The sequence below is a fragment of the Rhinopithecus roxellana genome, chromosome 5, assembly GCF_007565055.1.
Source record: "Rhinopithecus roxellana isolate Shanxi Qingling chromosome 5, ASM756505v1, whole genome shotgun sequence".
NCBI lineage: Eukaryota > Metazoa > Chordata > Mammalia > Primates > Cercopithecidae > Rhinopithecus > Rhinopithecus roxellana.
This window is the reverse complement of record NC_044553.1, coordinates 41682090-41699239: the sequence shown is the minus strand read 5'-3', so window position 1 is coordinate 41699239 and position 17150 is coordinate 41682090. Positions and strand designations below refer to the sequence as shown.

At 35.4% G+C, this 17150-nt stretch overlaps 1 protein-coding gene across 2 annotated transcripts in view; it reads right to left on the bottom strand.

Annotated features, from left to right (window-relative positions):
* UNC13C (unc-13 homolog C) overlaps positions 1 to 17150 on the bottom strand; it is a 701690-nt gene that overhangs the window by 127225 nt on the left and 557315 nt on the right. For both annotated transcript variants that reach the window (XM_030930702.1, XM_010352869.2), the window contains exons 22-23: positions 14179 to 14256; positions 9523 to 9600 (exon numbers count right to left, since the gene is read on the bottom strand). In XM_030930702.1, coding sequence (XP_030786562.1) covers positions 9523 to 9600; positions 14179 to 14256 — 156 coding nt within the window. The remainder of the gene's footprint in view (positions 1 to 9522; positions 9601 to 14178; positions 14257 to 17150) is intronic.

The following is a 17150-nucleotide window of genomic DNA, read 5'->3' as shown; positions in this document are numbered from 1 at the left end:
CCAGAGGTACAAGGAGGAGTTGGTACCATTCCTTCTGAAACTATTCCAATCAATAGAAAAAGAGGGAATCCTCCCTAACTCATTTTATGAGGCCAACATCATCCTGATACCAAAGCCTGGCAGAGACACAACAAAAAAAGAGAATTTTAGACCAATATCCCTGATGAACATTGATGCAAAAATTCTCAATAAAATACTGGCAAACCGGATTCAGCAGCACATCAAAAAGCTTATCCACCATGATCAAGTGGGCTTCATCCCTGGGATGCAAGGCTGGTTCAACATTCGCAAATCAATAAACGTAATCCAGCATATAAACAGAACCAAAGACAAGAACCACATGATTGTCTCAATAGATGCAGAAAAGGCTTTTGACATAATTCAACAGCCCTTCATGCTAAAAACGCTCAATAAATTCGGTATTGATGGAACGTATCCCAAATAATAAGAGCCATTTATGACAAACCCACAGCTAATATCATACTGAATGGGCAAAAACTGGAAAAATTCCCTTTGAAAACTGGCACAAGACAGGGATGCCCTCTCTCACCACTCCTATTCAACATAGTGTTGGAAGTTCTGGCTAGGGCAATCAGGCAAGAGAAAGAAATCAAGGGTATCCAGTTAGGAAAAGAAGAAGTCAAATTGTCCCTGTTTGCAGATGACATGATTGTATATTTAGAAAACCCCATCGTCTCAGCCCAAAATCTCCTTAAGCTGATAAGCAACTTCAGCAAAGTCTCAGGATACAAAATTAATGTGCAAAAATCACAAGCATTCTTATACACCAGTAACAGACAAGCAGAGAGCCAAATCAGGAATGAACTTCCATTCACAATTGCTTCAAAGAGAATAAAATACCTAGGAATCCAGCTTACAAGGGATGTAAAGGACCTTTTCAAGGAGAACTACAAACCACTGCTCAGTGAAATAAAAGAGGACACAAACAAATGGAAGAACATACCATGCTCATGGATAGGAAGAATCAATATCGTGAAAATGGCCATACTGCCCAAGGTTATTTATAGATTCAATGCCATCCCCACCAAGCTACCAATGAGTTTCTTCACAGAATTGGAAAAAACTGCTTTAAAGTTCATATGGAACCAAAAAAGAGCCCGCATTGCCAAGACAATCCTAAGTCAAAAGGACAAAGCTGGAGGCGTCACGCTACCTGACTTCAAACTATACTACAAGGCTACAGTAACCAAAACAGCATGGTACTGGTACCAAAACAGAGATATAGACCAATGGAACAGAACAGAGTCCTCAGAAATAATACCGCACATCTACAGCCATCTGATCTTTGACAAACCTGAGAGAAACAAGAAATGGGGAAAGGATTCCCTATTTAATAAATGGTGCTGGGAAAATTGGCTAGCCATAAGTAGAAAGCTGAAACTGGATCCTTTCCTTACCCCTTATACGAAGATTAATTCAAGATGGATTAGAGACTTAAATGTTAGACCTAATACCATAAAAACCCTAGAAGAAAATCTAGGTAGTACCATTCAGGACATAGGCATGGGCAAGGACTTCATGTCTAAAACACCAAAAGCAACGGCAGCAAAAGCCAAAATTGACAAATGGGATCTAATTAAACTAAAGAGCTTTTGCACAGCAAAAGAAACTACCATCAGAGTGAATAGGCAACCTACAGAATGGGAGAAAATTTTTGCAACCTACTCATCTGACAAAGGGCTAATATCCAGAATCTACAAAGAACTCAAACAAATATACGAGAAAAAAACAAACAACCCCATCAAAAAGTGGGGAAAGGATATGAACAGACATTTCTCAAAAGAAGATATTCATACAGCCAACAGACACATGAAAAAATGCTCATCGTCACTCGCCATCAGAGGAATGCAAATCAAAACCACAATGAGATACCATCTCACACCAGTTAGAATGGCAATCATTAAGAAGTCAGGAAACAACAGGTGTTGGAGAGGATGTGGAGAAATAGGAACACTTTTACACTGTTGGTGGGATTGTAAACTAGTTCAACCATTATGGAAAACAGTATGGCAATTCCTCAAGGATCTAGAACTAGATGTACCATATGACCCAGCCATCCCACTACTGGGTATATACCCAAAGGATTATAAATTATTCTACTACAAAGACACATGCACACGTATGTTTATTGCGGCACTATTCACAATAGCAAAGACTTGGAATCAACCCAAATGTCCATCTGTGACAGACTGGATTAAGAAAATGTGGCACATATACACCATGGAATACTATGCAGCCATAAAAAAGGATGAGTTTGCGTCCTTTGTAGGGACATGGATGCAGCTGGAAACCAGCATTCTTAGCAAACTATCACAAGAACAGAAAACCAAACACCGCATGTTCTCACTCATAGGTGGGAACTGAACAATGAGATCACTTGGACTCGGGAAGGGGAACATCACGCACTGGGGCCTATCATGGGGAGGGGGGAGGGGGGAGGAGGGAGGGATTGCATTGGGGAGTTATACATGATATAAATGATGAATTGATGGGTGCTGACGAGTTGATGGGTGCAGCACACCAACATGGCATAAGTATACATATGTAACAAACCTGCACGTTATGCACATGTACCCTAGAACTTAAAGTATAATAAAAAATATATATATATAAAAAAAAAAAAAAAAGAAGTTTTCAAGGACTGAGAGGAATAGGGATAGGGAGTTATTGATTAATGGGCATAGTGTTTCTGTCGGGGATGATGAAAGAGTTTTGGAAATAGAGGGTGGTAATGGTTGCACAACGATATGAGTGTATGTAATGCCACTGAATTGTACATTTATAAAAGGTTAAAATGATAAATTTCATGTTATGTATATGTTACCACAATGGGGAAAAAAATCATTGGTAGGAAGTCAAGAATGTTTTAAAACTTTTTCAGAGCTCCAAGTGTTACAGGAAAGTGATCCTGATCCAGACGCCAAGAGAGGGTTCTTGGATCTTGGGCAAGAAATAATTCAGGGCAAGTCCATAAAGCGAAAGCAAGTTTATTAAGAAAGTGGAGGAATAAAAGAATGGCTACTCCATAGACAGAGCAGCCCCCAGGGCTGCTGGTTGCCCATTTTTATGGTTATTTATTGATGATATGCTAAACAGAGGGTAGATTATTCATGGCTCCCTTTTTTAGACCATACAGGGTGACTTCCAAATGTTGTCATGGGATTTGTAAACTGTCATGGTGCTGATGAAGACAACCAGAGGTCACTCTCGTCACTATCTTGCTTTTGGTGGGTTTTAGCCGGCTTCTTTACTGCAACCTGTGTTATCAGCAAGGTTTTTATGACTTCAATCCTGTGCTGTCCTCCTGTCTCATCCTGTGACTTAGAATGCTTTAGCCATCTGGGAATGCAGCCCAGTATGTTTCAGCCTTATTTTACCCAGCTCCTATTCAAGATAGAGTTGCTCTGGTTCACACGCCTGTGACACAAGCACTCCAAACTGGTTTCCATTTCAATTTTCTCTCATTATGTTATTTAATTAATAAGTATTTATTAAGAGCTTTTTTTTTTTTTTTGCTAGACACTGTACTAGGCACAGCAAAACAATTCAAAATAATAAGATCTTTTTTTCTCTGAAATCCATCATTTAGCTCTTCCTAAATTGAGATTTAAGGAAAGCCGTTTCTTTTTTTATGGTTTTGTTTCTTTTTGTTGGGATGGGTTGTTCATAGGTGTGCTGAAGGGAAAAACATTTTTCCTCTTTGCAAATAAATGAATGTTTCATTATTAAACAAAGTTAAATGGATTTTTTAAACTGTGAAGCCTTCCCATAACCTTTAAAATGCTAATGTATTTTTTGAACCTACAAGACTGGATTTAGTAAGTGGCATTCCTAAGCTTATTTGATCAAGAATTCTTTGTCTCTCGGAGTCCAATTAATTAACATCTCTCTTTGTACTGTGGCTATGGAAGTTGAGCTATGTGGGGGATTCTTTTTATACTGTGCTAAATGTATTATACGATCTGTAATTATGGTATAAATGTGTATTTTGTTTTATCCCTATGTGTTCTAGAATGTGTGTATGATTTTTAAAAGCATTTAAAAATTTTTAAATGTAGATTAAACATTAGAGACAATAAAGTCGTTATAATTTCTCACCTCAAAAAAAAAAAAAAAAAAAAAAAAGAACTGACAAAAAGATATGTGACAATTTGAAATGGTCTATTTTATTAGCTAATATATACTTTATAATTTACTTTATTCTATATTTTGTAATTCCTGAAAATATGAGAACAGTAGATTAATTCTTATTAATTTATTAACTAGTAACCTATATCTCTATATTAAGAAAAGGTGAGACAGATTAGAAACCTGAACGTAAAATTTGGCCGCTGTAGCTGGCATTACAGGTGCCCGCCACTGTGCCTGATTAATTTTTGGTATTTTTTTGTAGAAACAGGTTTTTGCCATGTTAGGCTGATCTCGAACTCTTGACCTCAGGTGATCCACCCACTTTGGCCTCCCAAAGTGCTGGGATTACAGGCGTGAGCCTTGCCTTATTCCTTTTCAAAAAGCATAGAGCAGCAATTCTCAAAGCATGGTCCCCAGACCAGTAGTATCAGCATCACCCAGAGATTCCTTAGAAACGCACATCACCTGGCCCTGCCCCAAACATACTGAATCAATACACTGGGGGTAGAGTTCAGTGATGTGTGTTTTCATAAACTCATCAGGTAGTTCTGATGCCTGCTGAAGTTCAAGAAGAACTACTGTCATGGAGTATTATTTCCTTTAAAGCTCTGATCTTTCATCTCCTGTTGCCTCAGCACATATAAAGTTGAGAGGATAGTGGCAAGTGAAAAATGATGAAGATTAATGTTTTTCCTTCCTGTTCTAGGGTTGCTTAGCTAATGACTGCGTTCATGTGGCTAATAGGTATTACAATGAATTTCAATGAGCTACATACACACACTTTTGGGCAGTCAGTTGCAATTTCTAGTTGACACATCAAATTTCTCATTAAAAATTAAAAGCGACATAGCTATACATCTCTGAAAGAAAGAATAATTTAGTTGGCCATTAAAAGACACATAGTTTTAGAATAATGAGATTATGGTCCAGATTCCTTGGCTTCATTCTGCCTGGACTTATGTGAAATTTTACCACCATGCATATGACAAAATTTCCCTCTCATGGGAAATTTTACCACCATGCATATGACACAGAAGAGTCAATCCTTTTTTGAGTCATAACAATAAAAATAGCAGTATCATTTTACCTAATTGAGCTGCCTGTGGTCAACAGATGAAAATAATTTAGCTGAACAAATGAACCCTTCTTTTTCCCTAAGGTCTTAATAATGGCTAACTACAATTTGAAGTAACATCACCAGTTAGCGGTCTGACGGATAACTATGGATTCTACCGTTTAAAATGACTGCACCAACAAAATATTGTGAAGGATTAATGCACCTTCTAAATCAATTATCATAATACAAGTTCTTTAGAGTTTCAAAATCCATATCTTAAAACTTCCTGAAAAGAAATTAAATTTTGGATTTTTTTCATATACCTGTATATATTAGATTGCAAATTAATGATAAGTCCTTTTCATGGGCTTAAGCAATGAGTTTTTGTTACAAAATGAATACAAGCTAAGTAATTATTTGCAATTGATAGATAATAAATTATATTCATGAAATAATTAAGCTATTAACATAATGTAACCTAAAGTAATCACTCACCAATGAATGAAAATTATTACATGGCACCCTGATGATCATTTTGTCGTTATTGTGTCGTAATATTGTACGGGGATTGTAGTGTAAATTAACTTGTAGCTCTAGTACATCTATAACATGGGCTGGCTATTTTATTTGTTTTAGTATAGTGATTCCCAAAACTGCATCCACAGAAAAAATCCCCTGAGGTGCTTTTAAAAAACAGACTCTGTACTCCATTCCTAAAGGTTAGTTTTTCTTCACGATTTGTGAGATTTATTTTTTATATTCTCTAGAGGAATCAGAGATGTTATGCCAAAACATGCCCCTGATTTGTATGCAGAGAAGTATGTTGGAAAATCACTTTTATAGGAGAAGAAAATTAGTGGTTTGCTTTTCTCTTTTGACTCCCCCCCCCCCCCCCCAAATAGGGCATTAGAAAGTAAATGTGCTGACATGGCCCATAGGATATTGTGCATGCAACTGTCTAACAATGATTTCTTAAGTGACTGTTTTTGGAACCATTGTCAACAACATAATCCCAAGATCATCATGGTGTTAAAGCAATGCTTCCATTTGAACCCCATACAGAGAATGGATTTTTCCACTGAATAAATGTTTTAAACACTTTTTATTTCCAGATGGAAAAGAGGCTGATTCTGTGAAGAAAAAACAGCTGCCTCAACTAAACGGTGATCAGGTTAAAGCAGCAGGGAGCTGCAGCAGCACACAGTCATGCCTGTAAGCAGCCAGCACTTTGCAGGTAGTATGATATTAGAGGAAAGCAATGCTGTTGTTAGAAGCCAACTAAAACACACATAGCATTAAAAACCATTTTGAGCAAGTGCACAAGCAATTATTTGCTATTTAATTTTTATAGCAAGAAGTATGTATCTCAGCACAGATGGTGGGGGATAAAATAAAAAGAAACTCTTAAAAGAAGAATAAGGTCTAGCCTGGAATATTTCCCTTATTTACAGTGGAACTGGTTATAATACCAGTCAAAGGTTTTACAACCAGTTCCACTGCAAGGAAAAAATGGGAATTTGAATTGGAACACGTTGTTTAACTTTTACAAGCCCCTGAACATGTCTGTATCACGTGTTGCATATCAAAGGGTGGATTCTGTAATTTTCTCCTATCAAAGGGTGAATGCTGTAACTTTCAATCAAATCCTTTTTCATCTTTATAAAAGCCCAAAGTTAAGGAAACCATTTAGATACTGCCATGTTTACACAACAATATTGGAAGAACTCTGCTTATTATTTTGAAATTCTGTTTCCTAGAGACCCCAGAGTAATCAAAAACTCCATCATAATTCTGTATCAATTAAGCTTCCATTTTCTGGGAGGACACATGATGCACTCAGACTTGAATGCAAGTCTTGCTTCCTCCTGACACTTCACAATCTCTATGCCAACGCTGACTGGCCCTACCTAAAACTTTGAGCTGAAAATGGAAGAGAATAAGAGAAAAGATCTATGCATAGGAGAAAAAGAAAACAGGAGAAATAGAAAATCACAGAAAAGGGTAGAGAAGGGAAGGAAAGAAATGAAAAAAAAATATTTAGAAAAAGAAAGGAGCAGATTACATTGTTAGAAGCTAGGCATTCATTTTATTTCACTGATTTAATTGCGTTTTCTTCTTAAATCATGTCTGAGGAGTTTATCAGATAGACATTGCAAGCGTTTTAAAGGGAGAAGGCACCAAGTTCAGTATTTCTGTTTTCATTATTTTCTTCAGTAAGAGGAGGAGTTATATTGTTTAGTCATATATTTGAAATAAAATGTATAGTGTGAAACTTGTATATTTCAAACCAGCAATTCTATCTGAAATAAGGAATTCAGTTTTGATTGGTGAACAAGCCACTTTATAACATTTTTAATGAGCAAGTGGCTTGGCCTATATGGTTTCCTTTAAGTACAGGTCTGATTTGTCTGGTTAAATTCAGTTCAGCAATATGTTATTCATATTAGAGTTCAAACACAGAATAGTAATGAAATAGCATAAGTAGCACAAGGAGAAATTTATGGAAATATGACATTTTAAATAGAACTTTATTCTTAAATGATGTGTGGGCTTTAAAATTTATAGAAAGGAGATAATATTTCCCAGATGAAATCAATAATTTCTTCATCATTTTTCTAAATGCTAAGTGGACTTCAAGTCTGAATATAAAACATCAGTAAAATTGAAAAGGAAATCTCATGTTATGTTCCTTAATTGGTTGTGCTCACCTAATTCAGCAGAATAATTTAAAAATAAAATCAATGGCCTCAAACTTTACATAAAGCATTAACACACTTTAGGGAATGAGGCCTTATTTTATACAAATAGAACTGAGATTGCAACGAAGGCACAGCTCATAAAGATTCATTTTTTTAAAGTTGTGCATCATCACACATGTATTCTAGTGTTTCTCCATTGTAGAATGTTAAATAGCAAGTTCATTTTTCAAAATACTGAAAAAGAGATAGACATTGGGGAAGTGTAAAAAACATCTCCTTGAGGTTAAAAGCAAAATCACATGGGAGGAAGCCAATCTTAAAAGAAACATTTGTAGCCACATAAATTTAGAAATAAAACAGATATTTACTTTGAAATGCATCCTAGCATTACACACATCTCAGAAACTTTCCCACAGGAAGGAACAATGTAAAGGAATCTTAAACAGAAATATCTATCTACATATTCTTGACATAGCTGCCTTTGAGATTGTTTGAAGGGGAATGAGGGCATGGGGAGAAACCCTGCTTCATGACTCTCCCTCTCAGCACCTTCTCCAGTCCTCCATCCCTGAATGCTTAGGTCAGTTTGTGAAAGAGAAGACTGTGGCAGGCAGGAAGATGCAGGTGCATAGCTAGTATTTCACTGTCTGTCTGTTTCAAACAAGCAAATGAGAATAAGTAGAAAATGCAATGGTCTTTAGGTATGGAGTGAGGGTTGGAGGAGACAGCCAGGTAAGGGAAAAGATGCTTACTATCACAAACCTCATAAAAGAATCTTTCTCCTTCCTTCTTCTGCTCATGGAATTGCAAGTCAAAGATGTTAGACAAAGACATGACACATTACAGACACAGCACACAACACATTTTTGACAACTTTCTTGACGTGAAAAATAAACTACCGGCTGGGCGCAGTGGGTCACACCTGTAATCCCAGTACTTTGGGAGGCCGAGGTGGGTGGATCACGAGGTCAGGAGATCGAGACCATCCTGGCTAACATGGTGAAACCCCGTCTCTACTAAAAATACAAAAAATTAGCCGGGCCTGGTGGTGGGCGCCTGTAGTCCCAGCTACTCGGGAGGCTGAGGCAGGAGAATGGTGTGAACCCAGGAGGCAGAGCTTGCAGTGAGCTGAGACCGCGCCACTGCACTCCAGGCTGGGCGACAGAGCGAGACTCCTCTCAAAAAAAATAAATAAATAAAATAAACTACGAGTATGTCAAAAACCAACAGCACCACAAAGCATATTTCAGAACAAACGTTGATATCAAACTGACATTGTACAAGACAGAGGAAAACACAATTTGTGGAACTTTACAAATCATTAGCATACAAATATATATGTGTATATATATGACTGCACATACCAACACACATGCACACACACATAAGACCAAAGGCTACTATCTTCTGCCTCCCACTCATACTTCTAATGTATGTACTAAAGTATTCTGTTGTGGATAATAATCATTTTAGTTGCTAATGACATTTTAGATTATTATCAATTCCTGTTCTTAGTTAACCATGTAAAAACGTAAGACACTTTCATAGCAAGAGATATGCTGCTAGTAATCTCTAAGTGAGATTTTAGCAAACGTAGAAGAAAAAGACACCCACCTCTTTCCCTCCCATGGATTCAAACATTTTTTCCAGCTGGACCCGCAATTGTTGAATATTGTTCATCAAGATACAGGGCTTTAAATATAGAAAAAAAAAGACTATTATGAGCAATGATTTTATATAAAATTGTTGAATGAGTTTAACTTAACAGGTGGTTACAAATAGCTATCTTGACTTCCTAGTATATTTGATGTATATAGTAATTCTGCCATTTCAACATTATAGTTTGTAACAGTTAAGAAGGGAAATGGAAAAATATAATGCCACATTGGGGAATGAAATCTAATAACATACTCAGACAATAAACTGTTGGAGCAAAACTTGGCTGCTAAAGTTTCTTTTATCTTTAACATTGTAACATTTCATACTTAGAAAGTAAGCACATTTTTTGCTTTTAGAGATTTACTTTTAGAAAAAGGTTAGCTTAAATTCTTCTATTATTTTACTGTTTTAGAAAACAAAACACCATGTGATTCTTTTAAATGCAAAACCATATTAAAAATAAACTTAAATGTATGTTCTGGCTACAGATAAAGACCATATGCTGGTATTCAAAGCCTTTTGCCTCTGGCTTTAATCCGTGTTTCTCTTCTCATTTTCCTCTTTGCTTATTTGACTCATATCCATCATTTAGGTTAGAGTTTTCTTTTTTCCTGGATTTTATCTTATCACTCACTTGGCATTTGTTTTATATTGCTTTACATTTGAGTTGGTTTTCACTCTCACCGGCCAACCTTAAATACATTGTACATGCTGCTGTGTCTCTTTTTGCTTTTCTTACTCACAAACTACTTCACAGTAGTGTACGTATAATAAATACAGGCTTAGAAAATGTTTCTCTACTTGTTTCCAAGGATCCAGAAATATAACAATAACAAAGATGTAAAGCTTTGTGACAGGTCTAGATGTGAACTTAGAATAGTAAAAATTAATCCACAATTAGAAAACAATTCATAATAATTATCGAATCATTTAATCTTTGCTGTATATTGATTCCTAAGAGCCAGTATATCAGAGGAAAACAGACACAGAAAGATAAACAGACAAAGGAAGGAGGATGGATGTATCTTCCAAGTTGCTGGGAAATAAGCCAGTAGCCAATAACCAGAGTCATGCAAAGGACTCACGGGATGTCAGAGAGGTATTAGCTCTTATCAGTGGAAAGATTTTATTATTACTTTAGCCACATTAATGACCTTTGAAAAACTTTCTACTTGACTCTTAAAGTGACCACATCATCACTTTGATTTATGCAATTTAAAAATTCCTTTCTGTTTCCTTGATTCCAGTCACTTAAAAACTTTATTTTTTAACACAGATATCTGAGATGTATCCCCCAAAGATTCTGTTTTAATTAGCTGAATCAAAATGTTCCACAAATGATTCTGATCCATAGCCATAATTGAGTACTACTTGATCTGGGCTTAGTCCTTTCCATAGTGAGCAGGGCCACATTTTCAGAGGATTCCGCATCTTGACCCAAAGTCCACAAACTAAGCGAATAGCCTATCTTTTCACTGGGAGGTAGGGTCATTGGCATTTATTTTTAATTGCAGAATGGGAAGATTTGGTGTGAATCTGGGCAATCACACCAGGGAGAAATCCAAGGTCAAAGTAAAACAATGACTGGTAATGAGAAGCAGTAAGACTACATGGGTGAAGGGTTGTTATCACTTGGTTTCCCATAGGTCTAAGTTAGCTTGAGGGACTTCTTAGATTATTTGATATTAACATTCAAGCTAATCTTTACTGTCACATATAACAGGACCCTAGTACCAGCTTTATAAATAAAGAAAGGCCAGCTGCCAACTCTTCTTACTATGATGATTTCTGATTAAAAAGAGCTACTGAGAACCAAATGAACATGGACAGTTTGGCTCACTTGACATGGATCGCTATTGACCCCAAGTTAGACTACGGAGAAAAAAAAGAGATACAGTTATCCAGAGGGAGACAAAAACAAATATGAGACTCTCCCTTTTCATTAAGATTTCCCTGACCTTGAAATGTTCAAAGTTCAATTTTACTGAATCAGTTCATCAAACTGCTCCTGGCAACAGATTACACAAATTCACCTTAAATTTAATCATGAAAGTTTTTACTTTCGGCAACTTCATCGTAAATGAAATAAAGAACAACTTCATAGTAAATGAAAAAAAGAAACTGGCAGCAAAGGAAACATTACCCTAATTCAAGGATATTACTTTTTGAGGAGTTTAGTAAGATAAAACACCTATGTTAAAGTAATTTGTATCTTCCTATTTTCGTATCTTGATTTTTTCCCTAAAAATATAATAATACCTTTAATTTTATCTCAATCTGGAACAAAGTTAGGAAACTGAAACATAGTGAATATGAAAGTTAGTGTTTTTCAGACTAGGGATATTTCTACATGGTCGAAGTATTTCTGAGTTTAAAAATATTTTTTAAATTATTCAAAATAAAAGTAATTGTAATTTAGATTGTGATGTCTTGCTATATTTTGGGATGTGAAATAAAATGAATAAAAATATTTTGACCCATTACCAATTTAAAATGTTACAGTAGAAAACAAATTATTCTGACATGGATATTTTATTTAACTCTGGTCTTTAATGCTAAACCCTGAGAACTCAAATGTTATGGCCATATCTTTTTTGTTTGTTTTTGAGACAGAGTTTTGGTCTTTTTTGGCCAGGCTGGAGTGCAATGGCACAATCTTGGCTCACTGCAACCTCCATCTCCCGCGTTCAAGTAATTCTCCTGCCTCAGCCTCCCAAGTAGCTTGGATTACATGTGCACGCCACCATGCCTGGTTAATTTTGTATTTTTAGTAGAGACAGGGTTTCACCATGTTGGCCAGGCTGGTCTTGAACTCCTGACCTCAGGTCATCTGCCCACCTCGGCCTCCCAAAACGCTGGAATTATGGGTGTGAGCTTCCAAACCTGGCCTATATTATGGTCATATCTTAAATGATGTCTATCTTTAGATGCTTCTAGCTCAATTTGCAGATGAAATAGATATATTACCATAGATATACTGAAAGATGTACAAGTTTCAGTGGTCTTGATATTGAAATCTTACATTGAAATAATTATAAATAAGCATCTGTAATAGTAACTATATATACTCATGGAAATGTACAAAAGCACTTCAATTTGCCTTGAATGAAAACATAAGGCAAGTAACCAAGTGATATTCTTTTATAAAAGCTAAAATGATATTTGACATTTAAGCAATAGTGTATAAGGCTGGTCAAGATATTAGTAATTATGGAAGAAAAGCACCGAGGGAAGGAAAAGGAAGTTCCTTTGCTGTAATATTTGGAGGGCGTTTGGTTCTTTTTATAAAGATTTAATTTTTAAAAGTATAAAACCTACAGAAAGAGTACATAGAATAATATAATAAATACTGGGTTATGATTTTTATCTCAGTGTTTATTCAATGTAAAATATAGAATGTGAATACATAACGTGGATCTCCGCAGGGGCTTTTAAAAACTAATTTGCCTTTCTGAATGGCAGGAATTAGCCTTAGGAGTTCACGGCCACCTTTCAAAATCTTCAATTTGGCTGTCCTAATATAAACAAGATCCTCTTGTGAAATGATCAGATACTGTTTTCATTTTCAATGTAATACTTTAGACATGTATTATCTTTTAATCAGAAATAATATACTTTCAATAAATAAACATCTTACTTTTTGAGTATAATCAAGAGCAATTAGAAATCATTGTTTGAGTTGTCAAAAAGTTCTAATAAAATTGCTGGGCAGCATATTAATTTAAGGAAAAGAAGCATCTTATAGAATTCTCAAGAACCATTAGGACTGACTTATCTTAATGAGCTGTCAGCAAGAGGTCAATGAGGTTTCAAGGGAGATAACTAGTAGCTTTCTTTAGAATAATTTAGATTCACCTGATAGCGAAACTGATTTTTTGAGGGGGAAAAACTGGTTTTTCTTTTCTTTTTAAAAAAAAAAAAAAAATCCCTATACTCACTTTTTCAACACTTTTCTTCAGAGCTACTGTTTTTCAAAATGTTTACAATGCTGCCATTGTATTTCTCCTAATATTACAGATTGATAAGAAAGCTTTCACCTTCCATCATAAAATAAATCTGACTATATTTCAAATACCTTTATCTCGCTTTTCTTTATGCCTTTTATTAAGTTGCAATACTAGTTTGAATTTTATAAACATTTTCTCAATCATCTAAAAAAGCTATTTTAATAATTCAGAATAGAAATCAGCATTGTTGCATATATTAACCTTTGCAATTTATTTGAAAACTGAAAGACTAAATTACACTTATTTTAGTATTTGTGCCAAAATGAAACTAGTTGGTGCCAATACTCATCTAATGTTTAAGTCCCTTGTTTTTCTCAGCTCCAGTATTTTATGAGTATGTGAATTTTCAATTATTTATTCTAATCTTGTTCCTTATTACATGGAAAACCACAAGTTGGCTGGCATTGAGACACTCTCAACCTTCCTGTAAATCCTGTATTAAAACCAGTTCAAGAACCCTGGAGAAGTTTTCAACTTCTTAAGATCCTTATTTTTTATTATCCTATATGAAAACTGAAAGTCAACAATTTCTCTTGCTTGCTCATACTTTGAAGAAGTAAATCTTAACTGAGAGATACTTGAAAGTAGAGACATTTTTACTTACCACATTTTCCTTATCACAATATGAACTGAAATCACTTGATACAATTGCAGCATACTGGAGCAGCACTTTATTGATAGTCTAAGAAAGAAAACATTGTGAACTTTACCCAGCTAAGTATGTAGTTTACAAATACACTGTAAAGTTTAATCCTAAGTTACCATCTTGCTGTCTTTTTCATCTTAGTTCTACATTTTTTTCTCTCTCTAATAACTGTTTCTGAGCCTAAGAATGCCCTCTGCTTTCATTAATTATGCAAAACAGAGGAAAATAAACCATGTTAATTAAATTTTATTTCAATTACTTAAAGATGCATGAATGAGTTTGCACTCTACTGCTTTTATACATAGATTAAATTACAAGCCGAATGTAGATACGATTTTCTTAGAAGAGCTAAGGCAACAATAGCAGTAGAAATGTCATCTCTTTTGATAGCAAGTAAGACTAAAAAGCTTTTATTTTCTTATTTGTACAACATATATCTGAATTTTCTTAGTGGCTCAAAATCAACTGAGGGAGACACTCCAAAGAGTTAAGCTGAAGAAGAGATGTTTAATTTATAAACCTGAATTTGCTAAATTGATTATAAGCTTGCTTACACACTTTTAAAATCACAATGAAATCCTGAAATAATAGATAACACACAGACAGAAAATCAATAGTTTGTTGAACTACACAGTAACGTGATAATATGCATCAACTGAAATACAAAGTTGACCTTGAAAAATATAAAATCTTATCAAGCAGCAGACCAATAAATCTTGATAAACAGATGGTTGATCAGACTGAATTATCTTCCAAATGTGTCTCTTCAAATTTTACTTTAGACATAACGTTGAATTACCTTGGACTTACCTATGAAATACTTATTCATTTGTAATTGAACATATGAACACTACTCTCAGTCTACAGCTTCTTGATGGCATCATAAACTTGAAGAATCATTATATTGTATTGCATACACAACAACATATAAACACAAACCATAAACCTGACTTTAGGCAATCGTTGTAACTCAGACATTGTAACTTGCTTAAGGTAAAGTTTGGGCTATGTGAAAATCCTCTACAACTTAGTGCCATGTGAGATTTTTAAATTCTTATGATTCTGCTTCCTCTACATCCTACAGCTGCCGGGTGACTTGCTGAACAGCCTAGGTTTTGTTTTTTGTTTTTTATTGTTTTCTAAAGAAGAAAGAGGAAGCTGGATACCCTTTACAATCATTCTTGAAGTATGCCCTATGGCCTAGAGCTTGAGTATACTTCATAAAAAAACCCTAGTCCCTTGAATTTATGCTTAGAGACAAGAGATCCTGGGATGTCACATGTACTAGCCTACAAATGCCAATGGTTATCAAGCCAGGATGGGCTGCAGGTAAGAAAAAGTGCACAGTCATATAGAATATATCCAGCCTAGGTGACAGAAAGAGACTGTCTCAAAAAAAAAAAAAAAAAAAAATAGAATATAGCTTAAAGCTACGTGCCTGTATGAGTTGCAAGTACACTGCTATAATAACAACTCCCATCTTTACTAATGTACAATTCACTTGAATGAGAGCGTGCAATGTACATTTTGTGGGCAACTTCAATTTCATTCTAATTTATTCAGCTAAGTAAACCACTACCACACAATAGCTCTTTAATACTAATAAGCTGTTGCTTATGACATGGTTAACTCATTGGTTCTCAGAATGTAGTTCCAGAATCAGCAGCATTATAAGCATCACCTGGGAACTTGTTGGACATGCAAATTATCTGGTCCTATCCTAAATTACTGAGTCAGAAATGCTAGAGGTGGGCCCCATCTGTCTGGGTTTTAACAAGTCTAAGGTAATTCCAATGCATACAAAGTTTGAGAAGCACTATCTTAACGAATGCATGGCAGGGTGGAGGTAAGTATTCAGAGAAGAGCTGTGAGGGAAGGGGCACCTGGCAAGGCCTGGAACGTAGGACTTCTGGGTGTGTGAGCTTAGGTCATGATTTTATCTTTGGGGAACTACTGGTCTTCAGAAGAGAGTACAGTGCAGAGGGAGGGAATAAACAGCCTAGCAGGGGCTGCTGCATCTTGTTCTAAAGAAATAGTCATGAGGAGTAGAGGGCTCTTTTATGGATACTATAAAGAGCTGCTATTCAAAAAGTTCCAGATTAAATAACATGAAATTCTAATGGGAGTGTGGCAGTACAGAGAATGATTCTGCTGCATTTAAAGGATCAGACAGGGTGACTAAAATATCTTTCAGCTATGATCAGTTCTGATCTGACACACAGCTACTGGTGGAGTATTGAGTAGGATGGACATCAATTACTCAGACAAAGGCATTGTGTTTTTCTGAGCTAATGCCACCCTGTTAGGAGTGGGCTAAATATCCTGTCAACACTTCCAGTTATTCCATCTAGTGTATTGCTCTTATGATCAGTAAGATAAGAAGTGTGGTTCAAAATCCATCTTTTCATTCACATTTTATGCATGGAACAATGCAGTATTAGAACAACACAAGGAAGACAAGAAAACTGTCTATTGGTTCAACAACATTAGAAATGTGACTTCACTGATTTATGTAATGCATTTTAACACATCCAACATAAGATGGGGTCTCCCATTGCTGTTACCATAAATGCCTCGGTTTGACCTTAAGGGTAAAAAACAAATAGTGAGATTCTATTCTCCAAATTTCTAACTTAGTTCTGATCACACCAGAATGAGAAGGGAGTATAGTTTAGTGGTTGAAAGGATTTTATCCATATCATTTCAATTATTTAAACATTTTTAGTCTGTTTTATCATGGATGGAAATGAGGGAAAATAATAGCACCCATTTAATTAGATGGTTGTGAAGAATACGAAAATATATAAAGTGATTAGCATATAATAATGCTCAATGAATTATCATTATTATTTTTAAAAATTATAATTATGTTCCCAGAGAACAAGGAATAGAAATATGTGTGCGTCATTTACCACAGTATCTCAGCACCT